Source organism: Equus quagga, chromosome 6 (genome assembly GCF_021613505.1).
Source record: "Equus quagga isolate Etosha38 chromosome 6, UCLA_HA_Equagga_1.0, whole genome shotgun sequence".
Taxonomy (NCBI): Eukaryota; Metazoa; Chordata; class Mammalia; order Perissodactyla; family Equidae; genus Equus; species Equus quagga.
In genome coordinates this window covers 16,809,670-16,837,595 of record NC_060272.1, presented here as the reverse complement: position 1 = coordinate 16,837,595, position 27,926 = coordinate 16,809,670, and the positions used below count along the sequence as shown (strand labels likewise).

Genomic DNA, 27,926 nt, shown 5'->3' with positions numbered 1-27,926 from the left:
TCAGCACACGTGCCCTCTCCTGCTTGTTTTAAGTCCTGTCCATACTGTTCCTACTCAGAGTGGAGCTCTCTCTCTGAGGATGAGTATTTGCTGCTGATTTCTGAGACTGTCATTGCAAGGAGCCCCTGCACCTTTCCATTCTTTCCCTCCTCAAGAGTGTAGTTTGACACTTCAGTTATACTGGTGTTGGGCATTTTTCACCACAAATCAACGTTAGAGTTTGTAGGGTTTTGCTTTCTGCCAATTTTGCTAAAAATGTTATTTCATTCTCCTTGTTGCTATGTAGGAGTTTTCCTCATTCTCTTTGTTGCTATGTATAATTTTAAGGAGAATAAATGGGACCCTTTTGAATTGGGCTGCAGTCATATTCCTACTGGAACCAATTGCTATATTCTTAACTGAATAACAAAGTGTCAACTTAGGCCAGCTTTGATCCAAAGTATGATCTGGCTAAATAAAATGAACTATAACCAGCCTCCCTAGCCCAGTTGATAATAAAATACTAAGTTATGCAAATAATAAAGATGACACTAAAATTTAAAAGATCCAAATAATTACTGAAGAAATGAAGGGATAGAGCAAATACTAGGGTTGAGAGAATTCTGGATAATGTAAATAAAAGATATTTTAAAATGCATATTAGAATAACTTTTTAAAAATAACTTTAATCTTCAACTTGTCATTTTGACTGTTTCTACTATTTCTGCCACCTTACAATTGTATATATAAAATATATTCAAAGATTATTGTAATATATACTGCATAATTAGTTACATTTTACAGAAGAGGTGTGTAGAAGATGACTTTCTCAAAGTTAGTAATAGTACCAGCAAGTGAAGTAGAACTTGCACCTTGTCATTTCCTTGATAGCTATCTTATTCTTCTAGTTCTTCTAAGATTCCTAAAATCACTGTTTGTTTTCATTCTATTTCCAGAATTATTTCTGGATTTCTTTCAAACATGGAGGCTTTTAACAGTTTCAAGAGCATAAGACAAAATATGATTTAACAAATGAAAAAGTAACAAAATTTAATACATTTGATGATTGTTACTGTAACCAAGTTCCTAATATAAAGAATCCCAAAATCACAAGTGGCCAAATCTCAGTGGCTTACTATAGGAAACATTTGTTGCTCACATCACATTTTCACAGGTCCAGGTGATCTTCGGCTCTGCTCCAGGGCCTTTTTCATTTCAGGAGCCAGACCAGAAGAGCAGGGACGTGCCTCTTGTGATAGAGAACAGAAGCAAGATTGCAACCAAACCATACAGTTACATTCAAGGCTTCTGCTTGGATATGACATACGTATCTGCTCATTTTATATTAGCTAAGGAAATCACACGGCATCAACCAATGTCAAAGGGGCAGAGAAGGAGACTCTCTGACAGAGAGAAGAGAGTGACTGTGAACAATAACATAATTCATTTCAGTAATTCACATTTTCCATCTGCTAATATATCAACCAAAGAGCTTAAATTTTTTAATAGTCCTTTCCTATGACGTGCTACCTGGTACCTACCAGTGATACCAAACCTTTGGTCATGAAGCACTATAGGAGAAGTAACCTCGTCTCCCCCACTGTTCTACCTAGCTGCTGTCCACCTCTTGAATCATCTTCTGCCTTCCTAGTGAGAAATGAGACCACCTACGTCAATACACCTCAACCAATGCGACTGAGAACTGGGATCACCTGGGCCAACAACTCTCAACTATTACAGGAAATTCTTGTCCAGGAAGACAACGCTATAAATGAATAAAGAACCATTTGCTTCAGGAAATTCTTGCAAACCAATTTTTCCAGGCAAATCTGTAACACTCTGATTTACAAATCTGGACAGTTAACGCAAACAGCTTGCTTAGCAGACAAGTCTGCTCATCAAAACCATCAATTTGTGTTCACCGATCCTAAACTACTGTGTGACAAACTCCACCCAATCTCAAACAATTCCTCACCTTGAAAGACCCAACTTAAAACCAACTGAACAGAGACCTCAGAACCCAAGAAATCCTCTACCCTAACATCCTCCTCCTGAGACTCTAACAAGTTCTGCCTGACTGGCGTTTACTACACTGGGCTCTGCTTATCAACAGGTTTCCCTGGGATTTTTTGGGGGGAGCTGACAGTCTACACCAGACTCCCCCTACCCACCTGGTTTTATTTAAATACATCTCTCTAGCATTTTGTATGTTGTTCTTCTGGAAACAGGAGTCATCAAAGAATTTTTGGAAAATAGGTGACTAGGTCAAATTTCTTAGTCTTCTCAAATATCTTTGTTTTCCAATCATCACCTGGCAAGGTGTTTGGCACTTGAACAAATTCAAAATACTTAAGTTGTTCTGAAATGAACTGTACATCAGGGCACAAATTCTGGCTCTGTCTTGTACCAATTCAGTGACCCAGAAAAAATCACTGGATCTCAGTTTATACATTGGGCTATTAATAACTGCTACAATATATACAACATCTCAAAACTACACATTGCTAAACATAAAGTGTATTTTAGATAACATTTAAACATTCAAAAGTTTTCAATTCAACAAATATTTCTGAGGGAATGCTGTGTGCCAGGGACTGCACTCATTCAAGGCCCTAGATTCAGAGTTTCCTGATTTACTCATTTCTACCAACTGCCACTTCCCCTCTACTTCAGCAACTAGCTCTGGTTGTCACTCCAGGATTATGTTATCACACTGGTCTACCTTTGAATTGATCCCATTTGGTGATTTGGATCTTCAGTCCTTCCAATTATCTCTTTTATTCCTTCAATATCTCCTCTTTAACCTAATGAAAGCCTCCAGCCTCTGGACCCAAAATCATCACACAGAGCAAAGCTCTGACGATCAAGACCACCCTCTTGGACTAGTAAATGAACAAAAAATAAATTTGATTGTGTGAAGCCACTAATACTCTGGCATTCCTTTCTTTTTCCTTTTTCTTTCCCATCCTCTCTTCCTTTCTTATTGTAGGTGGCATTATTCAAACAAATAAACACAGGAGCTCTTACAAGAGAACAATCCATTCAGCTTGAAGAATGGTAAGAGCAATTAGGACAATTACAGAAAGGAGTAATACCAGAAACTCAGTTTTGAAGGATAAACGAGAATTTGTCAGGTGGTCAATGGGCTAAAGAACATCCCAGTTAGGGATGATGAGTTATGATTCCTAATACTCATGCTCCAATGAACCAGGCATCTGCTTCATTATCATCATTGTAGTTGTCTGTCATCATCAAACCAGCTGACAGTTATTGAGAGCTTACTCTGTCTCAGTGTGACAGGCACTCTTGGCTGGCTAACGTACCACCATCCCTAACCTACCACCATCCCTAACCTACTTCTCCAGTTGCCTCAATTACTAGAAAAGTAAACACTAACTTTCTGGTCTCCCTTGCAGCTAGAGATGGCCACTTTACAAAACTGTGGCCAATGAAATGAAAGTCAAACTTCACTGACGTGTTCCAGGAAGGCTTAAGTGAGGATGAATGTGGTTGATACCTTCTTCCTGCCTCTTTCTGCTCTGAATACAGATAAGAGTCTGGAGCTGGTAGTCATCTTGCGACCATAAAAGAAAAGAACCATATCTGCAGCCACCTACTTTGAGACTTCTGTTTATGTGAGAAAAAATAAACTCCTACTGATTAGGGCCCTGGGTATGTGGTACTATTTAACTTTTAAAGCCAAACCAGTCTGATGTGATAAAGCCAGGCAGTGTTCTAAGCACTTCACAAGTATTAACACCATTAGGATCATTTGGGGTTTCAAGGTAATTTAAGAGACCATTTGGGAGAATTTTATCAAATTACTGATCAATTGTGTCCTGTAAGCTATAGGATTTTAGTAATACTCCAGCAGTGTAAACTTGACCTGGTCCTCACAAGCTTCTAGGCAAAACTAACTACGAGAAACAGAACAGTTAACTCATAGCCTTTATTCTTTATTCTATGAAGAAAACCATACCATGTGGTCAAAAGGTCTGGAGTAGAGAGTGAAGGAGGTTAAGTAGGACACGCGTCAGGAAAGCCTGGCTGGAATCACAGACTGCATGCCACACAAAGGAGACAACACAAAAATGAAAAAAGCTCAACTGTCTTAATAACCAAAAAGGACAAATTAACATTTTCTTTTTTGTATGAAAATTATACATCCAAAGTCTGAAATAGTGATATTAGTGCAACAAATTTTTTTAAAGAGGAATTCAAACAAACCTTTTGATTTTTCTGTATTTCTTCTCTCATATGTTGATTTACAGCAATTCTGGTCAGAGATCTGGGAAAATATTGATATGATTCATTCCTCCTTAGATGTTTAGGACTAATCTATAATTCACTGTAATGTAACACTTTCATGACTGAAAAGTGTACATTCTCACATAGCCCATTTGCCAAGTGGTAAGATGGCTTTCCTTTGATTCAGGTGGAATAGAGATTGTCAAAAGTTCATGTGCACTAATTGTATGCAAAAATATTGTCAGAGCTTGTTTACTACTAGATGGTACTCATTTTTCAAAAGCATTTGATTGAAAATGCTATTCTGCGTTGTTTTGCCCACAAAGGAAATCTTTGTATGAAATTACCAACATCATCATATGCGTCAATGCAAACAGGCAATTTTCAGAATATTTGTACATAAAGAATGTTGCTTAACCTGGGATCTTTACATGAGTATATAAGTTCTAAAATACTGGTAATAGTGACTGCACATATTCATTCTTGAAGAGCTTATAACTCCCTTATAATTTGAAGGTAGAGCAGAAATGGTTTTTACTAAGCCTATTAACTGCATTTGACTTGAAAACTCCTCTAAGATGGCTTAATTAGTTATATATATATGCCAATTTTATACACAGATGAAAATGATTTAAAAATTAAGATTGTTAATTCAAAGTTACGCCTTAAGTAAAACTCAAGCAGAAAGGTATATCTTAAACCAATGCACAATAACTGTGTATTATCTCTGAAAATTTGGCAGCATTGGGGAAAAATTACAACTGAAAATTTGACAATACACATTTTTCATTTGTTTAGCAAATATTTCAACAGTTACTGATTGTCTACTGAATGGCTTTAGACATATGCTCAAGCCTACAATTTAGCCATTAAGCAGTGTTAGCATAGTTTGCAAAATTTTTTTAATGACCAACCACAAATTAAGATCAGAGTTTAGCAACAGAACCCCTGAATAGTTGTACTGACTTACAGTCAAAAGAGCAAATCAACAGTCTTAAAACTAAAATTATTTTACTTTATTTGTATTTGATCTAGTGATTTCAAAAGCTACTGTTACTTAACGGCAGTGTGGGTAAACATACACATTTACACTCACAGATACATACTTCATGTTTTAGTATTTAAATGCTGACTTCTCAAATTCTTGACTGAGTAAACAAAAATTGACTGAAAAGAGTCATATTAACATACTCATTCTTAATCTGTAAATAAGGTGACAACTTCTCTATTTTCAGAGTACTATTAAAAGGTTCTTGGTATCTTGTGGCCAATTAGGTACTATTTGTTTTACAGAAGTAAAGAAGTCCTAGATTTAAGATTCACTAATTTATATTGTGGATGAATGTACAAAATAGTGTTTGAGACAATAGAGGCCTAGTAATCATCCACTGCTTATGAAAGGATGCTGAGAGCACAAGGATGCTCTGCAATTCCTCTCAATAAAACGCTACTGTTGCACTTGTCACATGTTGTATGTCTTCAAAATAAGCTAACTTATTTTATATTTTACTGGTTGCTTATGAGTTTATATTCTGTCATTCCTAACCAGAATACAAAAGCATCAACATTTTGTTATTTTGTAAATCCTTATAATACCTGGTAACCTGAATTGTATGTTCTGGTGACTTTTAGATATGCAAACTGGAAGATGTGTTTACTGTAACATCCGTATTTCCGGAAGCAATTCAATTAGATATCCAATTGGCAAAAAAGTATTCCAGAAAATATTCCATACAATTAAGCCATTACTAATTGTTTGGAACCTGAAAGGGCAAGAACATGATTTGCCATACTTTGGTCTATTTAGGATAATACTTTTCTTCATCTTCCATAGAGGAAAGAGAAAAATACTCCTTTATTATTTATTGTTTAAACAAGTTTTTTCTTGGATTACCATGTCTCACTGTTTATGTTTAAATAATTTTTAAAATAAATTACTTTTCCATTCTATTGGCCTCTAATTCAAGTTCTATTTTGTAGTATATACACCCATGTGCACAAGTCACTATTCTGCTCTAGTAAAAAAACCAACATACATAATGAAGAAGGGTCCTGATTTCATAAACACTATATATACTAGAATTAATTGACATCATTATGTTAAATGAAATAGCTATTTTCATAAAATTTATTTAATGGAAAGAGTTCTGGCTATAATCAAACCAATTAACTTTAGTATACCTGGCTTTTAGGGGGAAGTTCTGCGAGATGTCTTTCATTAATTTTATGGCATCATAAACTGGAGTGGACATTATTTGAGAAGCTGCTTGAAAACTAAGATCTGTAAGAAAAAAATATCATTAAGGAAGTTATAATGTCAGAACTTTATAGACATGTTCATGTAATTTATATAATTTACTCAACCCCTCTTGCCATAATATTCATATACAGACACGATAACATTCTTACTCTTATATTTAGCATTTTTCAAAAGTTTTAAATGGAAAGCTTTCACTTACATCCAATTAAGGTAAGCTTTCCATTTTTATGAATGAGTAACTATCATTTAACGCCTATTATTTGTTTTCCAAAAATTACAGTTTAACTTCAAAAAGATGTATATATATATATAAATAAATATAAAAAGAAATGCTGATGCAAAACTATTTTTCTATACTCAGGTTAAACAAAACATGCAACAAGAAGCTTTAATAAAAAGAATAACAGGGGGCGGAGCAAAATGGCGGGCTGAGCTGACCTGGGATTTTCTCCCCTCCAAAATACAACAAAGAATTGGAAAAACTGAATTTCAGAGAATGAATCTAATGTCAACACATTAGAGACCTACAATACCAAGAAGGCGGAGATCATAAACCTTGCTCATGGCCTCAGATGCGCTGGAACCGTAGGAGAGAACATCGCTCCCTCCCCTAGAGTCTGCGATCACTGCGGCGCGAGTCGGGAGGGAGCGGGGGAGGGGCAACGCGACCGGGGATCATCCAGGACTCCTGCTGCTGATTCAGTGGAGACCCGCTGACGGGGGGAAGCTTCCGTGCGCGGGGACCCCATAAATCAAGGGCCTTGGGAGACCAGAGAACAGAACTGATCTGAATCCAGATCGGAGTGCGAGAATAGCAGCCCCTCCCTCCCAGCAAAGCCAGTGGACGCAGCCATCTTGCCCCAAGGCGGAGAGCTCAGGACACGCAGCTCTCGACCCCCATCTAGTGGCAACAGGCTGTAACTGCAACCGAATTCTACCACCATGCGAAAAAACTGCTCCTCTACCATCCAGCAATTTATAAAAGCCCCAGACCAGAAGGAAAACAATAAAAACACAGAATTAAGTCCTGAGGACTTGGAATTAGGTAAACTAAGTGATAATGAATTCAGAGCAGCTATAATAAAAAAACTCAATGAGGTAGAGAGAAAGATAGAGGAATAAGCCAATGAGTTCTGGAGTTACTTCACAAAAGAGATTGAAATCATAAAGAAGAATCAAACAGAATTACTAGAGATGAAAAACACAATGAACCAGATAAAACAGAACACGGATTCCCTGAATGCCCGTGTAGACACCAGAGAAGAGCAAATTAACATAATTGAAGATAGACAGGCTAAATGGCTCCAGACAGAGGAAGAAAGAGAACTAAGAATTAAAAAAAACAAGGAAATTCCCCAAGAGACAGTGGATTCAATGAGGAGTAAGAACTTAACGATCATAGGAATTCCCGAGAACGTGGAAAAGGAAATGGGGAAGAAACTGTGCTTAACGAAATTATTGAAGAGAACTTCCCAAATCTAGGGATTGATGGAGAAATGTGTGTAGAGGAAGCTTTCAGATCTCCTAGATTTGTCAATGTAAAAAGATCTGCAAGGCACATAGTAGTACAATTGGCAAGAAGGAAAGATAAAGAGAGAATACTCAGGGAAGTAAAGAAAAGCAGAGAATAACCTACAAAGGAGCCCCTATCAGACTTTCAGCAGATTTCTCTACAGAAACCTCACAAGCTAGGAGAGAATGGAGTGACATATTCAAAGCTTTAAAAGATAAAAATCTTCAGCCAAGAATACTCTATCTGGCAAGAATTTCCTTCAGATATGAGGGAGAAATTAAATCTTTTCCAGACAAACAAAAGTTAAGGGAATTTGTAACTAAAAGCCCTCCACTACAAGAAATCCTCAAAAAGGCTCTCATACCTGAAAAAAGAAAAAAGGAAGAAAGGGGTCACAATCCACAGACTAGGGAGACCGACGGATAGAACCAGAACAGGATAGCAAATATTCAACTATAGCATTAGGGTAAAGGTAAGGAAACTACCAAAACAAGGACGATCTTATCACTCTAATACAAATTCATAACACAAGTTGGAATAAGACATGAAAATAATTATTTAGGAGGGGAAGAGCAAAGGGTCTAAATTAGTCTAGGCCAAGTAAGTAAGAGACCACCAGAGAATAAACTATATTATACACGAGATTCTAAATACAAACTTCAGGATAGACACTAAAATAAAGTACAGAACAGAGTCACAAATCATAAATAAGGAAAAATCTAAGAAACCCAGCATAAGAAAGTGCAGTATTAAAAGGGTAGTCTAAAGCACACAGGAAAAGAAACGCAGGAAAACAAGATAATGAGTGACAGATTGTCAGCATTAAGTCCACATGCATCAATAATCACTCTCAATGTAAACGGATTGAACTCTCCAATAAAAAGACACAGAGTGGCAAATGGATTAAAGAACAAGATCCAACAATTTGCTGCCTCCAAGAAACACACCTCAGCCCCAAGAACAAACACAGGCTCAGGGTGAAGGGGTGGAGGACAATACTTCAAGCTAATAGCAAGAAAAAAAGGCAGGTGTTGCAATTCTCATATCAGACAAAGTGGATTTCAAAATAGGACAGGTAAAGAGAGACGCAGAGGGACAATATATAATGATCAAAGGGACACTTCATCAAGAAGTGTCTATTCACCTTATAAATATCTATGCACCCAACACAGGAGCACCAAGATTCACAAAGCAACTATTAACAGACCTAAAGGAAGATGTTAAAAACAACACAATAATAGCAGGGGACCTCAACACTCCACTCACATCAATAGACAGATCATCCAGACAGAAAATCAACAAGGAAATAGTGGACCTAAATGAAAAACTAAAACAATTGGACTTAATAGACATATATAGATCACTTCACCCTGAAAGAGCTGAATACACATTCTTCTCAAGTGCACATGGAACATTCTCTAGGATAGACCATATGTTGGGAAACAAGGCAAGCCTCTACAAATTTAAAAAAATTGAAATAATAACAAGCATCTTCTCTGATCATAGTGCTATAAGGCTAGAAATTAATTACAAGAAAAAAGCTGAGAAAGGCACAAAGATGTGGAGACTAAACAACACACTACTGAACAAGCAATGTATCACTGAAGAAATTAAAGAAGAAATCAAAAAATACCTGGAAACAAATGAAAATGATAGCATGCCATACCAACTCATATGGGATACAGCAAAAGCTGTATTAAGAGGAAAATTCATTGCAATACAGGCACACCTTAACAAACAAGAAAAATTCCAAATAAGCAACCTTAAAGCACACCTAACTGAACTAGAGAAAAAAGAACAAATGAAGCCCAAAGTCAGCAGGAGAGAAATAATAAAAATCAGAGCAGAAATAAATACTATTGAAACGAAAAAGGCAGTAGAGAGGATCAATGAGACAAAGAGCTGGTTCTTTGAGAAGATAAATAAAATTGACAAACCACTAGCCAGACTTACAAAGAAAAAAAGGAAGAAAGCACAAATAAACAAAATCAGAAATGGAAGAGGAGAAATAACAACAGACTCTGCAGAAATAGAACGGATTATAAGAGAATACTACGAAAAACTATATGCAAACAGAATGGATAACCTAGAGGAAATGGATAAGTTCTTGGACTCCTACAATCTCCCAAAGCTCACTCAAGAAGAGGCAGACAATTTGAACAGACCAATTACAAGGAAAGAGATTGAAACAGCAATCAAAAACATCCCAAAGAATAAAACCCCAGGACCAGATGGCTTTCCTGGGGAATTTTACCAAACTTTCAGAGAGGATTTAATACCTATCCTTTTCAAGCTATTCCAAAAAATTAGGGAAGATGGAACACTTTCTAACACATTCTATGAGGCCAACATCACGCTGATACCAAAACCTGACAAGGACACCATGAAAAAAGAGAACTACAGGCCAATATCACTGATGAACATAGATGCAAAAATTCTAAACAAAATTTTGGCAACCAGAATTCAGCAATTCATCAAAAGGATCATACATCATGATCAGGTGGGATTCATACCAGGGACACAGGGATGGTTCAACATCTGCAAATCAATCAACGTGATACACCACATCAACAAACTGAGGAATAAAAAACACACGATCATCTCAATAGATGCAGAGAAGGCACTTGACAAGATCCAACAGCCATTTATGATAAAAACTCTGAAGAAAATGGGCACAGAAGGAAACTACCTCAACATAATAAAGGCCATATATGACAAACCCATAGCCAACATCATACTCAATGGGCAAAAACTGAACACCATCCCCCTGAAAACAGGAACGAGACAAGGAGTGCTGGGGGCTGGAAACGTGCTGGGATATATTGAGGAAATTCTGTTTACAGTTACTCTGCTAGAAAGTGGTATAGAGATGAAGTTGGAACCCTGGTCTGTTAGATTCTACCATCCCACGGAGACTACCCTAAGAACATCTTTTTCTAAGCTTTGACTCCAAGTTGATCCACCACTTCACACTGAGAATATGGAAACAAAACTAGCCTTGTCACTGCAGACTGGTTGTTTTACTAGTATTTGCTAAGCTAAGATTCCACCTTTAGTGAAATGTTAAAGGGAAACAGTATGCTTCACTATTAGGTAATGAAAGAATTCAGTTTTAAAATCTTTTCTGACTCTTGACAAAGTAATGAGACTAATGCAATCAGTCAAGGTATGAAAACAACCTGGGGCCGGCTCCGTGGCAGAGTAGTTAAGTTCACACGCTCCGCTGTGGCGGCCCAGGGTTCGGATCCTTGGCGCGGACATGGCACCACTCGTCAGGCCACATTGAGGCGGCATCCCACATCCCACAACTAGAAGGACCTGCAACTAAGATATACAACTATGTACGGGGGGGGTTGAGGAGATAAAGCAGAAAAAAAAAAAAGATTGGCAACATTTGTTAGCTCAGGTGCCAATCTTTAAAAAAAAAAAAAGAAAACAACCTACGGGTCTGTTGACAGACGATGGATAAAGAAAAGAATATTATTCAGTCTCAAAAAAGGAGATCCCGCTATTTGAGACAACATCACTTTTTTTTTCCCCTTCTTCTGGCCAAAGCCCCAGTACATAGTTGTATATTCTAGTTGTAGGTCCTTCCAGTTCTGCTATGTGAGACGCCACCTCAGCATGGCTTGATGAGTGGTACTAGGTCCACACCCAGGATCCAAACCGGTGAAACCCTGGGTTGCCAAAGCAGAGCGCATGAACTTAACCACTCTGCCATGGGGCCAGGTCCAATTAAACAGCATTTCTTGAGGAAGCCTTCCCTTTCTACTTCCTTCCCTCCCCGCCACCCCAACAGGTTCAGATCTTCCTGGCATGTACCCTTCATACACCATGTACTTTCCTCTGCAGCATTTACAATGGTAATTTTTATATTGTTCTTTTCTTTTTAATGTTCTACCTCGTATTTTCGTTATTTGGAATCAGGACATGTCCCCACTATTAGATGTTTAGCTCTAAACACTGGTTTTTAAAATTATTTATGTTTATCTAAGACCCTTAGAAGAAACAACGTATCCATTTTAGCTCATCATTTCATCTTCAGAATCTAGTATTTTTCAAAATGTCAGGTGGAACCCATTTAGTAGTGAAATCAGATTAATAGGAAATACATTTTCTAACGAAATAGGGTAGAATAAAAACAGTTTTGCCAGAGTGAATAAAATGTAGTAAACATAAATACTGTATGCTGAAGCTTTTGGTTTTGAGCATATCTATGTATTCACATATTATGCACAGTATGGGTCTTGATAACAAAATATACTTCCTACTGTAGGTCTCAAGCAAAAATTATAAAACTAAGGCTATAGGGACATGACTGACACCTAGCAGACATTCAATAAATATTTGTTGAATCAATCAAAACAAAAAGTACTGATCACTTTCTCTTTCTTGAAAATCTATTTCCTTCAGCTTCCACAAGGCGCTCTTCCATTTCTTACCTTCACACCGTGTCTTCTTTACGGCTCTACTTTCCACACGTGGCCGAGCACCACAGCACTCTGCCCCGTGTACTGACTCGGTCACTCTACCACTTCAGTTAGCACCCTCTCCTCTTACAACCTTTATGCTACGATTTTCAGCTTTGTAAATCCTCTCCTTTTGGCTTAAGGACTTTACATTCACTCCACCACTGGACCTCGTCATCTGGATGTGTCACAATCAGTTTAAGTCAATCTTTTTAATGCTGGTCTCATTATTTCTGGGCCCCATATTCAACCTTAAAACGACCTGACACGTTTTATATTATCTCTACTTAGGGTCAAAGCTGGAAATCTTGAAGTCATCTTTGATTCCTTTTATCTCCTAAATATTTGCCAAATCCAGCCTTCTCTTCTACGCCTTCTACCACATAGTTCAAACTCTCATGACGTTATTTCAATGATGTCTTAACTAATTTTCCTGTTTCCAGTCCATTCAAATATATCTTACACAGACACTAAAGAAGTTAATTAAAACTAAGCTGGCTATCTTTGATCTCTGTTTACAAGCCTTCAAAAGCACCCTATCACTTACAATTTTCTAAATTATGAGTCCCTTTGAGAACATTTTGAAGGAGAAAAGGTAGATTGCTGCTTGCCTCCACACGGAGGAGTTGGGGAGAAATAGGGTATGACTGTTAATGGGTATGTTAGTTTCCTTCTGGGGTGATGAAAATACTCTAAAATTGACTGCAGTTACAGTTAAAGAATTCTGAAAATATACTAAAATTCATTGAATGGTACACTTTAAGTGGGTATCTTGTATAATATGCCAATTATATTTCAATAAGCTGCTACATTAAAAAAAAGTTGATGAGATGGGACAAAAGTTACGGATTACCCAAAAATTGACGTTTCCATGACCTATTAAAAATTAAAAATAATAAAAAAGAAAATTACAAACTGAAAAGGACTTAGAGTTTAATTCAAACCAAATTTTGGTCACAAAATATTTGCCTATAGGATGTTAGCACAGAAGCTAAGTTAACATTGAAACATGCAATGGTCTATTAAGATCAAAATTTTAAAGAGAAGAAAACTAAGGTTTAGTCCTGATTTCTCCCGACCTACTACTCAGGATTTTTAACCAGTGTTATAGATTCTCTGAAATGTGATTTAATACTTGAGATGAACGTCTAAGATAAATCATGTATACTTTAAAAATGATTAGATAATATATAACTATCCTTCATATAATTTTAAGTCTTACAAACAAAAATATGATGTGTTTGATGGATAACCTTTTAATTAAATATATTTCCACAAAAAGTAATGTAATAACATATTATTCACATTAATAATTATTTTGTCTATGAAATAACTTATATCATGTTATATAAAAGCTTAACAAAACAGAGATCAGTTATCAAAATGCTGTGTTAAAGTAGACCAAAATACTATACCTTGTAGTTCCCACACTTTCAAAGGAATCATTTCTTTATTACTCTCAATCAGGTATTTTTGGAATGCTGTCAGATTATCTCTAAGATGTGAATATCTCTCTCTGCATTAGAATATTAAATAATGTTAATTATTATCACCTAATACAAATCATTATACAAGCAGTATATTTTTTAAATTAACTCTTCCAAATAGACACAAACTAAGATAATAAAAAACTGCGATGCAGCTACATCCACAGAACTTAAAAATGATGAGGGAGATATATGTCTACTTTTGTTCAATATATAAAACCAAACCAAACCAAAATCTAGAGGGATGTACTCTCAATTGTTAACATGCTAACGTTACCTATAAGGAATCCAAGCACGAGGGCAGAATTATTAGTTTTTACGTTACATACTTTTTATTTTAAAATTTTATAAATTAGAAGTACTGCTTTCATAATTTAAAACAAAAGCTATTTTATAATGAAAGACATTGATGCTTCTATACAATCAGAATTTACTCTATTTCTGAAAAGTTCCAACTTGGAAACTTACAAGAACCTTAAATAAGGTCAATTTTGCCTAATGTTAAAACACATCTAGACATCTTTTAGAGAGTGCCAAATATTAATGTACTAGAATGACATTTTACTGTACATATAATCTAAATAATCTTCTTTCTTCTCTCTTGAAATCAAAGTATAGTGCCATTTCAGATTTAAAAAGACAGAATTCTTGGGACTGGCCCAGTGGTGTCATGGTTAAGTTCACACACTCTGTTTCGGCAGCCTGGGGTTCACGGGTTCAGATCCCAGGTGCAAACCTATATACTACTCATCAAGCCATGCTGTGGTGGCTTCCCACTTACAAAATAGAGGAAAATCGCCACAGATGTTAGCTCAGTGACCACCTTCCTCAAGAAAAGAGAGGAAGATTGGCAACAGACATTAGCTCAGGGACAGTCTCCCTCATGAAAATAAACAAATAAATAAATAAATAGAATTCTTTTGTGAAAAATCTTATCTAGCCAGCAGAAAAACTTATAAAACACATATTTTCAACAGCAAAGAGAAGATTTTAAAAAGTGAAATGAAAAATAAATACACAGAACATACACACAGAAACGCATTAATCTTGTATTTAACAATAAATACATACTCTACTCAATATCTTGCAATTTTATTACAACATGGGACCACATTTTGAAAATCAATCAAGACTATAACTGCTCATATAGTAAAAAAGCAATAGAATTTCTTCCAAAAAGAAGTTCACTATGAATTAAATTGACTTCTCCTTTCTCAATATTTTACATTACAGAGTAATGTAAAATACTTACATTAAGTTACATTACATTAAGTTTATAAGAGCTATTATATTGCTTTTCATATTTAATCAAAAGCTTAATGATAATTTTTTCTGCTAAAATTATTTATGTAATGCAGGTAAAAATACATTATTCATACAATACCTCAAAGCAAAGAGTTTTGGCTAAATCAATTGAGTAATTGTATAAAAACTAACTTTGAGTATTTCCTCCTTTAAAAAACTAACATTCTAGGGTTCCAAACGCTTTTTGGATGAGTAATTTATTCCCATAAAAAGTTATGTTTAAAACAGAATAAGGGGGCCAGCCCCGTGGCCGAGTGGTTTAGTTCACACACTCTGCTTCAGCGGCCTGGGGTTTCGCCAGTTCAGATCCTAGGCACGGACACGGCACCGCTCAACAGGCCATGCTGAGGCCACGTCCCACATAGCACAACCAGAGGGACTCACAACTAGAATATACAACTACATACTGGGGCCTTGGGGGAGAAGGGAAAAAAAAAAGATGACTGGCAACAGTTGCTAGCTCAGGTGCCAATCTTTAAGGCAAAAAAAAAAAAAAAAAAGACCATACAGGGAAGCAGAAATTGGCTTAAAAAAAATAATAAATAAATAAAACTACAGATTCCAAGTTGTTGCAACACAACTGAAAATGCAATAAAAATGTATTGTTATCCACTAAATAAAAACTTTACTTAGAATAAATCTGTTTGCATGATGCATTAACTTTTTAAGCCCACTAATGTGCCGCTTGGCCAAAATACTTTAGGGATAAAACTCAATCATCAGCATAAAGTAGAGGAGTCTCCAAAGATGCTCCCCTCACTCTGTACCGTTATCTACTCACCAGGAGACCTGACCTTAGCAACCTTTATAAATACTTGTAATACTGAATAAGAGCTAAAAATATTAATAGAAACAGTCTTTTACTTTGAATTAATTTTGTCTTTGTAATGGAATGGCAAACTTTCCCTTCTTGTAAATAAAGGAAAGCACACACAAAACTCTAATGATCTCTTTTCATGAGTATTCAGAGAGCACTCACCATCCTATTCCTTGTCTTCAACCAGTGATGCAGGAAAAAAAAAGGGGCACAACTTTAATTTTTGAAAGGTTACTTATACAAGTATATGAAATTAAGACCAGATGCTAAAAGGTTTCTAATATAGTAACCTGTGGCACAGAAATTTAAGTAAATAAATATCCTATCTTCTTTTGAGGCATAAAAATTTTGATTTTTTCATGCTAAAGATCCAATATTAACCATGATTTCTGTAACTGATTAGATCTGTAACAGAATCTATAAAGTTTTGTTTTAGTTTTTTGCCAGAGATAACTTTGATCATTTTCAATTCCTTTTTTCTAATCATACTCATCATCTTGCGGAACTAGTGACTATTTTCAATTTTGTGCTTTTTGCAGTAACTGTGACATACTTTTGTAATAAAAACAACACATATATTTTAAAAATGAGAAACATATACCTTCACAGCACATTGGATTAATTCCTTTAAGGACAAACTTAAGAGTACAGTAATAAAATTTTATTTCCATTCAGACCTACTTTAGTTTCCCAAAGAGAAATCCCTGAACTTCTTTTGTTTCAACCTCATCTTCTACGGAGGCATTAGTCACAGCTGTATTTTGGAAACAAAAACAAGACAAAAACATTTTTAGACTGGGAAAGGAATACACGATCAAAAATTAGAGCTCAAGATGAAATCAAATTCCATGTGGTTTGCCTTGTTTTTCCTTCATATATCAGCTTAATGACACATGCATGTACACACACCGTATTCCTGAGTATGCTTTCTCTTTTTAAACGGGCTTGAGCATTAAATATTTAACAACCATAATAAAGGCTCTATAGACAATTTCATAGTCAAGTTCTATTTTATAATCAGAATGATAAACCACAAGGCCTGCAACCAATATTGGGTTCAGCTCTTACGGCAGGCAAGAGATCCACACCCTAACAAATATTTTGAAAACAAAATATTTTCAACACCTTTAAAGATAATCAAGAAATCTTCAGAAAGACACAAAACTCACAGCCTCAAAGAATAAGGACATAAGAGTTTATATTCATTTTCCTTCCCTTTCCCTTTTCCTTTACTTATCAAATAACTATAACATACAGTGCGGTGAGTGGTCTAGGCAAAGGATACTTTGGGATTGTAAGAATCTGTGACCTCCTAGAGCCTGGGCTGCTCTCCATCAGACTGCACCAGAGCTCATCAAGTCTCCTTCTCTCCTCTCTTCCTGCTCTCCTGCAGATCTGCACCTCTAAGACCACAACTGAAACCCAGGGTGCTGTGATCTTGTCTTCCTTTTCCTCCCTTTCATTCATCCCTCAGGCACACATTCACTTACTGCCTTCTATGATGCCTGATGCCTGCCGGGATCGACACCAGAAAGAGAGGAGCAACAGACACAAACTCCACTTGGTGGAAAAGGAGAGAGACAGCAGACAATTTTCATAGAGTGTGTAAAACTTTGCTGAAAGAAAGCACACAATGTATGGGATGTAGAAAAGGGAAAACCATCCTCTGACAGAGCAGGAAGACAGGCAGCCATCTCAGAGGTACTGACTGATATACATGACCTAAAAGATGAGGCGGCCTTAGAGGAAATGAAAGAGTAGGGAGGAGGAAGAAGGTCTCAGGCAGAAGGAACAGCATACACTAAGAGATGAAAGTACTCTACAGAGGTCATAAAGACTTAGCATGGAGGTAACCAGAGAAGAGAAAATTATTCTGTATAGTAGTTTACTGTTGCAGGACCAGAGGGTACAAATAAGAGAAGGCTGAGGGAGAGTGATAAGGTGGAAAGAGGGCAGAGTGTGAAAAGCTTTCTTTGCTACTTAGTGGCTACTAAGGGATTTTAACAGTGAAGTCACAAAGTTGGATTTTCACCCTAAGAAGTTCAATCTGAAAGTATGCATTTAGTATATAGAACTATAGACAGATAATTGGTTTGCAGATAACAAATCTAACCAATTTACCTTATCTAAAAGAAACAATTCACAGGCCTCTCTCATCCCCCCCAAAAAAAAACCAACACCACAACATCATCATCCTAACTTCATTATATATAAATAGCGGAGACAAAGCTTCCTAAGGCAGTATGTTACCAATGCATTTCAGGTTTACTGAGGTCCTGATCCCCTTAGACAGCTGATCTCCCACTCAGGGTTGGCTGGGCACATCATGAGCCATTCTGAGCTCCTGGGCCAGCCACCTCCACCACAAGCAGCCTCACCTATGGCCTCAGTGTACCTTACATATATTATCATTTTTTATATGTTGTTTAAATCGTTGGGAAGCCACTGAGTATAAGCAAAATAACATGCTATTTTCATTTTTTAAAGAAGTTTTTGAGAGCACAATATGAAATGTATTTTTCAGTTTAAAACTAAATTTCAAACTTCAAATTAAATTCTCCAGCCTCAAATTAACATACGTAAGATTGTAGACACTAAATTTTTTAAAAACAAAGTATGTAAGTCTCCAAGTTTTCATTCTACTCAAGTATAGAGAGAAAACTTACTTTTAACTTGGGTATCATCCAATGCTTTGTATTCTGTACTCTTAATCGCCAGCTCCACACCATAGCCAGATAAGTACATTTTCTGTGAGACTGGTTTCTGTTCAAACACATTAATTTTTAAAAAAGAGAAAATATTTAGTGAAACATCTTTTAAATTCGATATGACTGTGCATTAGGACATTAGGATAAAGTACTAATGTCGAAGTTTTTTAATCACTGGGAAATATTATTTGGGGGATATTTATACTTTCTCTAGATGGTCTATCAGGGAGCCAGAAATTGGTCAATGATAACTTGTTTACTTTCTAAAAACTCTGTCATGACTCTCCTGTTTTAATTAGTCTTTTACAATGAAGACATATCTAATTTTTTTCTGTTATAAATGATAATCTTCCCGTCTCTCCCATGTGGTAATTAAAAGAGGATCCAATACAATCAAGTTTCAATAAAACCGTACTCCTTTTGGGGAACTACACAAGATTTGCTAACCCAGCATAGATGTAGGACAACTAGAGTGTTGCCAAAAGCAAATACTGGAAAGTAGAGGTGATGGACACAAAAAACCCACTGCCTGAACAACCTGATTAAATTTTTCTTCAACTTTCTCAATGACTAAAATATACCAAATGCCACAAATTAAAATCTGTTCTTGCAATGAAAGGCAACAATTGCCTAAAACTGAGTTGTCTGTGGTATTTATGATCAGAATTTTGGTACATAATTTCCCCCTTTCTGTAAAAGGGAAATATAAAATGTACTTCTAGAGATTACCCCACCAAGGAAGAGAAGTCACCACGTTTTTTCAAAAGGTAAGCAACCTGGATGAATATACATAACATTTTAGAAGATGTCTAAGGTTCTTTCTAGCTTCCAGATTGAAATTCCTACCAGTTGTGCTACCATCATTATCACTTGGCGTATTCTTTCACAGGTTAGGAAACTAGTTTAACCTACTGTGCAGCAAGCTCCCTCAAAGACGTCACATATTTTTGTTTAACTCAGATTCGCGCAGGGGTAGTTGTGCAATCCCAAATATGACAGAGGAAGAGGTGAGATGGGACGGAAGGAGAACCTTAATAGCGTATCACTCTTCTTATTCTCTTCTATCCACCCTAAACTTCTCCCCCGGCCTTAAAAGTAAGCATACAACCAGAGTAACTATTCCTGGACTGCTCTATTTCCAAATAAGATGATGTAAGAATTAGTTTCAGATATGCAGACAAGTGTTTAACATTGCTGCCCACGCTAAAATTTAATTTGCTAATTTCTCAGGCACATGCTATAATGAAAGATAGCATAAGCCAACTAGGTGGTTTATAATTATAGTAATCTGACAAAGTTGAAAAATTTTTAAAGAGTTTTCAATTTCAAAGAGCTCAATTTAAAAATACATTTTGACTATCCCTCAAAAGACAATCAGTTGGCTAAGCAAATCGAAGCTCTAAGTCCACATATCTTGTTATAGTTCATAAAAGAAATGCAATTTCATATAACCAATTTTCATTATCAGTTCTGGATATTATAAGCTCCTCAGCAATAAAGATAAGTGTTTATTAAATTCATATTTACTTTCCCCATTTGAAAATGTATTAATATAAAATTTGAATTATAGTTTAGTAAGTTTAGATTTGCAAACCAAAAATGCTAATAAGCCAAATCAACTGGTGAGAAGAATCTTTCTTCATTTTTCTATTTCTTCTTTCCCCACAAAAAGGGATCTGTTCAAAAGGTAGCATAAATAAGTCCGTTTTTATTAAAATTACATGTTGACTAGATTTAAAATATAACTATTTTTAATGTAAAATAGGTCACTCATTAAATAGAAGGTTAAAATGTGATGCTACAAAGCGCCCAGACAGTTAGCTAGTATGTTTTCACAGAAGTATATTTAATGGTCACATTCTCCAAAGAATAACTTGGAACACTGATTCTCCACAGATGAGTGTACCGCCTAGCGGTGCATACTAGAATCACTTAGGGGGCATCTTTTAAAAAGATAAACATATACTTCCATCTCCCACTTCCATTCCTATTACAATATAACTGACATATAACCTGATGTTAGTGTAAGGTGTACAACATAATGATTTGATATAGGTATATACTATGAAATAATTACCACAATCAGTTTAGTTAATATCTATACCTCACAGTCACAGGTTTTTTCCTGTGATGAGAATTTTTAAGATCTACTCTCTCAGCAATTTTTAAACATACAATACGTATTGTTAACTATAGTCACCATGCTGTACTACAACACCCCTAGAACTTATCTCATAACTGGAAGTTTGTACCTTTTGACCACTTTCACCCATCATCCCCTCCACCCCTCGCAACCACCAATCTGTTCTGTTTCTATGAGCTTGGTTTTTTCAGATTCTACATATAAGCGAGATCATATGGTATTTGTTTTTCTCTGTCTGACTTATTTCACTTAGCGTAATGCCCTCAAGATCTATCCATGGTGTTGCAAACAGCAGGATTTCCTTCTTTTTAAAGGTTGACTAACATTCCATTATATATATATATACACACACAAACAAACACACACCATTTTCTTTATCCACTCATCCACTGATGGACGCTTAGGTTGTTCCCATGTCTTGGCTACTGTAAGTAATGCTGCAATGAACATGGAGTGCAGATATCTTTTCCACATAGTGATTCATTTCCTTGGGATATATACCCAGAAGTAGAATTGCTGGATCACATGAAAGTTCCACTTTTAACTTTTTGAGGAACCTCCATACCATTGTCCATAGTGGCTGCACCAATTTACATTCCCACCAACATTATACAAGGGTCCCCTCTTCTCCACATCCTTGCCAACACCTGTTATCTCTTGTCTTTTTGATAACAGTCATTCTAACAGGTGTGAGGTGGTATCTCATTGTGGTTTTGATTTACATTTCTCTGATGATGATTAGTGATGTCGAGCACCTTTTCGTGTACCTGTTGGCCATCTGTATGCCTCTTTTGAAAAAATGTCTATTCAAAAATAGATGCAAAAATCTTCAACAAAATTTTGGGAACCCGAATTCAGCAATACGTTAAAAAGATCGTATGTCATGATCAAGTGGGATTTATACCAGGGACACAGGGATGGTTCAACATCTGCAAATCAATCAGTGTGATACACCACCATCAACAAATGGAGGAATAAAAAGCACATGATCATCTCAAGAGATGCAGAGAGAGCATTTGAAAAGATCCAACAGCCATTTATGAGAAAAACGCAACAAAATGGTGATAGAAGGAAATTACCTCAACAAAATAAAGGCCATATATGACAAACCCACACCCAAGATCATACTCAATGGGCAAAAACTAAATGCCATCCCTCTGAAAACAGGAACAAGACAAGGATGCCCACTATCACCACTCTTATTCAATGTAGTACTGGAGGTTTTGGCTAGAGCAATTAGGCAAGAGAAAGGAATAAAACGAATCATAACAGGGAGTGAAGAAGTGAAACTCTCCCTGTTTGCAGACGACATGATCGTATAGATAGAAAACCCTAAAGAATCTATTAGAAAACCATTAGAAATAATTAACAACTACAGTAAAGTTGTAGGCTACAAAATCAACTTACAAAAATCAGTTTCTTTTCCATACTCTAATAACGAACTTACAGAAAGAGAACTCAAGAATACAATTCTAGTACAATCGCAACTAAAAGAATAAAGTACCTAGGAATAAATTTAACCAAGGAGGTGAAGGACTTAATATGATGAAAACTATAAGACATTACTGAAAGAAACTGATAATGACATAAAGAGATGGAGATTCCATGCACAAGGATTGAAAGAATAAACAGTTAAAATATCCATACTACCCAAAGCAATCTACAGATTCAATGCAATCCCAATCAAAATCCCAGTGACATTCTTCATGGAAATAGAACAAAGAATCCTAAAATTCATATGGGGCAACCGAAGATGCCAAATTGCTAAAGAAATTCTGAGAGAAAATAACAAAGCTAGAGGCATCACAATCCCTGACTTCAAAATGTACTAGAAAGCCATAGTGATCAAACAGGCAGGGTACTGGTACAAAAACAGGCACACAGATCAACTGAACAGAACTGAAAGCCCAGAAATAAAACCGCAAATCCACAGACAGCTAATCTTCGACAAAGGTGCCAAGAACATACAATGGAGAAATGATAGTCTCTTCAATAAATGGTGTTGGAAAACTGGACAGCCACATGCAAAAGAATGATGTAGACCATTATCTCACGCCATAAATAAAAATAAACTCAAAATGGATCAAAGACTTGAAGCTAAGTCCTGAAACCATAAAACTCCTGGAAGATAATATAGGTAATATACTCTTTGACACCGAACTTAAAAGGACCTTTTCGACTACCAGGTCTTCTCAGACGAGGGAAACAAAAGAAAAAATAAACAAGCGGGAGTTCATCAGACTAAAGAGCTTCTGCAAGGCAAAAGAAACTAGGATTAAAACAAAGAGACAACCCACCAACTGGGAGAAAATATTTCTAGATCATATATCTGACAAGGGGTTAATCTCCATAATATATAAGGAACTCACACAACTGAACAATAAAAAAACAATCTGATCAAAAAATGGGCAGAGGAGATGAACATTTTTCCAAAGGACATATACAGATGGCCAATAAACACATGAAAAGATGTTCAACATCACTAATCATCAGGGAAATGCAAATCAAAACTACCCTAAGATACCACCTTATTCCTGTTAAAATGGTTATAATCACTAAGACTAAAAATAACAAACGTTGGAGAGGGTGTGGAGAAAAGGGAACCCTCATACACTGCTGGTGGGAATGCAAACTGGTGCAGCCACTATGGAAAACAGTATGGAGATTCCTCAAAAAACTAAAAATAGAACTACCATATGACTCAGCTATCCTACTACTAGGCATCTACCCAAACAACTTGAAATCAACAATCCAAAGTAGCATATGTACCCCTATGTTCATTGCAGCACTATTCACAATAGCCACATATGGAAACAATCCAAGTACCCACTGACTGATGATTGGATAAAGAAGATGTGGTATATATATACAATGGAATACTACTTAGCCATAAAAAGACAAAATCATCCCATTTGCAACAACATGGAAGGACCTGGAGAGAATTATGCTAAGCGAAATAAGCCAGACTGAGAAAGACAAACACCGGATGATTTCACTCATATGTGGATTATGAACAGACATGGACAAAGAAAACAGTTCAGTGGTTACCAGGGGAAGGGGGATGGGGGTGGGTACAGGGGTGAAGGGGAGCACTTACGTGGTGACTGTCAAGAAATAATGTACAACTGAAATTTCACATTGATGTAAACTATTATGAACTCAATAAAAAAAGGTCTATTCAGGTCCTTTGCCCATTTTTTAATCAGATTGTTTTTTTGCTAGTTAGTTGTATGAGTTCTTTATACAGTTTAGATATTAACCCCTCATCAGATATATGAATTACAAATATTTTCTCCCATTCCATAGGCTGCCTTTTCATTTTGTTGACAGTTTTCTTTGCTGTGCAAAGGTTTTTTAGTTTGATGTACCCCTAACTTGTTTATCTTTGTTTTTGGTGTCAGATCCAAAAATCACTGCGAAGACTAATGTCAAGGAATGCTTTCCCTAGGTTTTCTTCTAGTAGGTTTATGGTCTCAGATTTTACATTTAAGTCTTTAATCCATTTTGAGTTAATTTTTGTGAGCTGTGTAAGACAGGGCTCCAGTTTCATTCTTTTATATGTGGTTATCCAGCCTTTCCGGCATCATTTATTGATGAGAATATCTATTCCTGAGTATTCTTGGCTCCCTTGACAAATATTAGTTGATCACACATGCATGGGTTTATTTCTCGGCTCTCTGTTCTGTTTCATTTATCTATGCATCTATTTTTATATCAATACCACACTGTCTTGATCACTATAGCTTTGTAACATAGTTTGAAATCAGGCAGTGTGCTGCCTCCAGTCTTGTCCTTCTTTCTCAAGGTTGCTTTAGATTTTAAAGCTACTGAAATTAAAATGATGTTTTATTTTTGTACAATAAAGACATGTATTATTGGAACAGAACAGAGTCTAAAAACATACATGCCTATATGAAAACTTGGTATATGATGGCACAGAATAGAGTCAACTGTTCAACGAATTACATAGGGACCATGGTTTCTCCATATGGAAAAACTAAAATTATCTCTCTACCTCACAGTATATTAAAATACACTCCAGATGGATTAGAGACCAAAACATAAATAGCATTTTAATTCTCACAAGAAAATATAGGAGAATGTCTTTATGACATCATGAAGGAAACCATTAAGAAAAGTTGGATAAATTTGTGCTGAACAAAAGATGTCAAAAAGTTGTTTTTTAAGACCAGAAGACCAGAAATACACTAGAAGATGTTTGCAAAGTTTGGAAGAAAAGATTAGTATTCAGAATATACTTTTAAAAATCTGTCAATGAGGAAAAAAAACAAAAATCCAAAATAAAATCAAGCAAAGGCTATGGATAGGCAATTGATAAGTATATTTATAATACTTTTATTAAACATTAATATGCAAATCACTAATATTTTGGGAAATGCATATTAAAAGACTCTTTCCACATTGGGAATATAGCAGTAAAATAAGCAAAGTTCTTCCTCTAAGGGCCATTATACTCTAGTGTGCATGAGTGAGAATTGGTGGCGTTGGGGGTGGGGGAGGTGTTAAAGAAATAAAATTTGAGATATAGTAATAAGTGCTATGAAGTCATTAAAACAGTATAATGTGATAGAGTGACACAGTAATGTGAGGTTGGGAAAGTCAGCGATAATAAAACACATTTGACCAGAAACTTGAACAAGAAAGTGGTCAGCTATCCAAAGAAATAGAGTTAAGAGCTATCCAAAGAAATAGGTATAATTCCTATACCATGCTCAGCACTTTAAACTAATATATACTATAAGTATATCAAGTAATATATCAGTATATCAATATATCAGTATATCAGATTTTCTCATCAGGGTATATTTTCATTAAAAATAACTGTATTTATGAATTCTAGCCAATATTATATACATGTGATTGCAGTAAGGTTTTGTTGTTTATCCAAGTTTTAAATCTGTTCCAGATATATGATAAAGGAAAGGAATATAAACATGATACCCCCAGAAATACACAGAATTCCAATATATTTTTCCAGAAAAAGTTCACATTTGATAGTTCTGTTAACTTTTAAAAATCTTTTAAATAACTGTTCTGGTGGAAATTATTACGTAAAATATAGTAAGAAAACTATCATAAAATGTATTTTTTATAGCCAAAATACTCTTGGATAAAACAAACCTGTACCTGAATATAATGCCGCAGAACATACAGAATTTCCCCATTTTGAGCTTTTTCAGACAATACTGTGTGAAATTTACCAAATGCCCTGGTACCCATTTCTGCATAGAGAATAATCACTGGTAAGTTCTCTTTGCTTGTAGGAAATTTATGATCTCCTTTAAACAGATAAGGTCTGGGCCTAAAATGAAAACAAAACACAAACTTTTAAAAGAATTGAAAGTAAAGGGCAGGTGAGAAACATATCAAGACACTTTATAATTTCTGCTTATCAAACAACTTACAGGAACATATATATATATATAAATAATCACAGAAAAAGAATTTAAATTTCTTGTGGTGATTTTGTACACAAAACTTCTATTAAATGACAGACAAGAAATAAATTTGGTTAACCCAAAATTGAGTACTAAAAATTCTTTATTTCCCAACAAGGTTTACTATCTTTAAATAATAACATACAATGGCAATATACTTTTCAATGAAATAAACTACATAATTTCTCCAATTAGAAAAATACAATGTTTCATTACAGCTCACATGTCCTGAAAATGGGTTCCAAATATTTAAAAAACAAAACAAAAACACTATACCGTACAAAGATTATCAGTACTTAATAAGAGTAACAACTCGTTAAATCCTCAGGGATAAGCAAAGAAACCAAACAGTCCTGTGGCCTGGCCCTCTCATCATTAACAGACTTCAACACCTTATTTACCGGGCATTGTGCTAGATTCTTTGCACATATTAGTAAAATCTATCCTCACAACAATTCCTTTAGGTAGTTACTATCATTTACTAAAACTTTTGAGGTTCCTGAGGCTCAGACAAGTGAAATATCCCAGAGAAGATGAAACAGAAAGTGAGGAATTGAAAAAAGATAAGTCTCTCTCATGTCAGGCACTAAAACGGAGCCAGGTGGCCATGAAGAGGAGAGGAACAAATTCCTCCTTCAGGATGAACTCTTGAATTCAAGCATTTAGTATGCCTGAAATGCATCTGCAAGTCTTCTCAAGGAAGATAAGATTACCAGGACAGAGACTCCTTTCCTGTCAGTCATCTCCCACATTCCTAAGTTTAATGGCTTGTTTCAACTGACCCTCACCTTGATGATTACCTTGAGCCTGGAATTTGTTAAAAGACATTGGTTAAGTTCATGCACTTTGCTTCAGTGGCCCAGGGTTCACTGGTTTGGATCCTTGGTGCAGACCTACACACTGCTCATTAAGCCACGCTATGGCAGCATCCCACATAAAAGAACTACAACGACTTACTACTAGGATATACAACTATGTACTAGGGCTTTGAAGAGAAAAATAAAAGGAGGAAGACTGGCAACAGATGTTAGCCCAGGGCCAATCTTCCCTGCCAAAAAAAAAAAAAAAAAGGACATTCTTTCTCTTTTCTTTCTTTACCTTCGTTAGCCACGACTATAAAACCTCCCTTCTCTCCTCAATGGCTGGAACACAATTCAAGTGTTACTTAAATCTGTGCTTCCCAGGCTGCAGTCCTAACAAACTCCAAATAAACTTCTTTTTGTTTTAAGTTTACCTGAGTCTACCTCATAATTGATCAACAAAAGCCAGAATTTCAACTCATGTCTACGGAATTCCTAAGCCCACATCTTTAAACAATTTACCTAGGCAGAAAGAAAAACATGAAATAATGAAGTTAAAAATAACAAAGGCGTTGAGAAATAATCTTTTATTTAATGAAGTCAGATCTCTACAATCTTTCAGTCATTTACTACCTTCAAATAACAAAAACTGAGAAAAGGAACGAGGAAAGAAGGGCATAAATAACACTGCTACAGCAGGCTGGTGAAAAGACCGTGGGTTTTGAAATCAGGCAAAAC

General features: G+C 35.8%; 1 protein-coding gene across 4 annotated transcripts in view; it reads right to left on the bottom strand.

Annotated features, from left to right (window-relative positions):
* Nucleotides 1-27,926, bottom strand: part of UGGT2 (UDP-glucose glycoprotein glucosyltransferase 2) — a 184,460-nt gene that overhangs the window by 128,825 nt on the left and 27,709 nt on the right. For 2 of the 4 annotated variants that reach the window (XM_046664577.1, XM_046664579.1), the window contains exons 5-10: nucleotides 26,078-26,252; nucleotides 18,745-18,841; nucleotides 16,760-16,832; nucleotides 13,885-13,985; nucleotides 6,409-6,508; nucleotides 4,207-4,267 (exon numbers count right to left, since the gene is read on the bottom strand). In XM_046664577.1, the coding sequence (XP_046520533.1) occupies nucleotides 4,207-4,267; nucleotides 6,409-6,508; nucleotides 13,885-13,985; nucleotides 16,760-16,832; nucleotides 18,745-18,841; nucleotides 26,078-26,252 (607 nt within the window). Of the gene's footprint in view, nucleotides 1-4,206; nucleotides 4,268-6,408; nucleotides 6,509-13,884; nucleotides 13,986-16,759; nucleotides 16,833-18,744; nucleotides 18,842-19,698; nucleotides 19,817-26,077; nucleotides 26,253-27,926 lie in introns of those variants that run through there. The other 2 variants (XM_046664580.1, XM_046664578.1) reach the window with 2 other exon arrangements.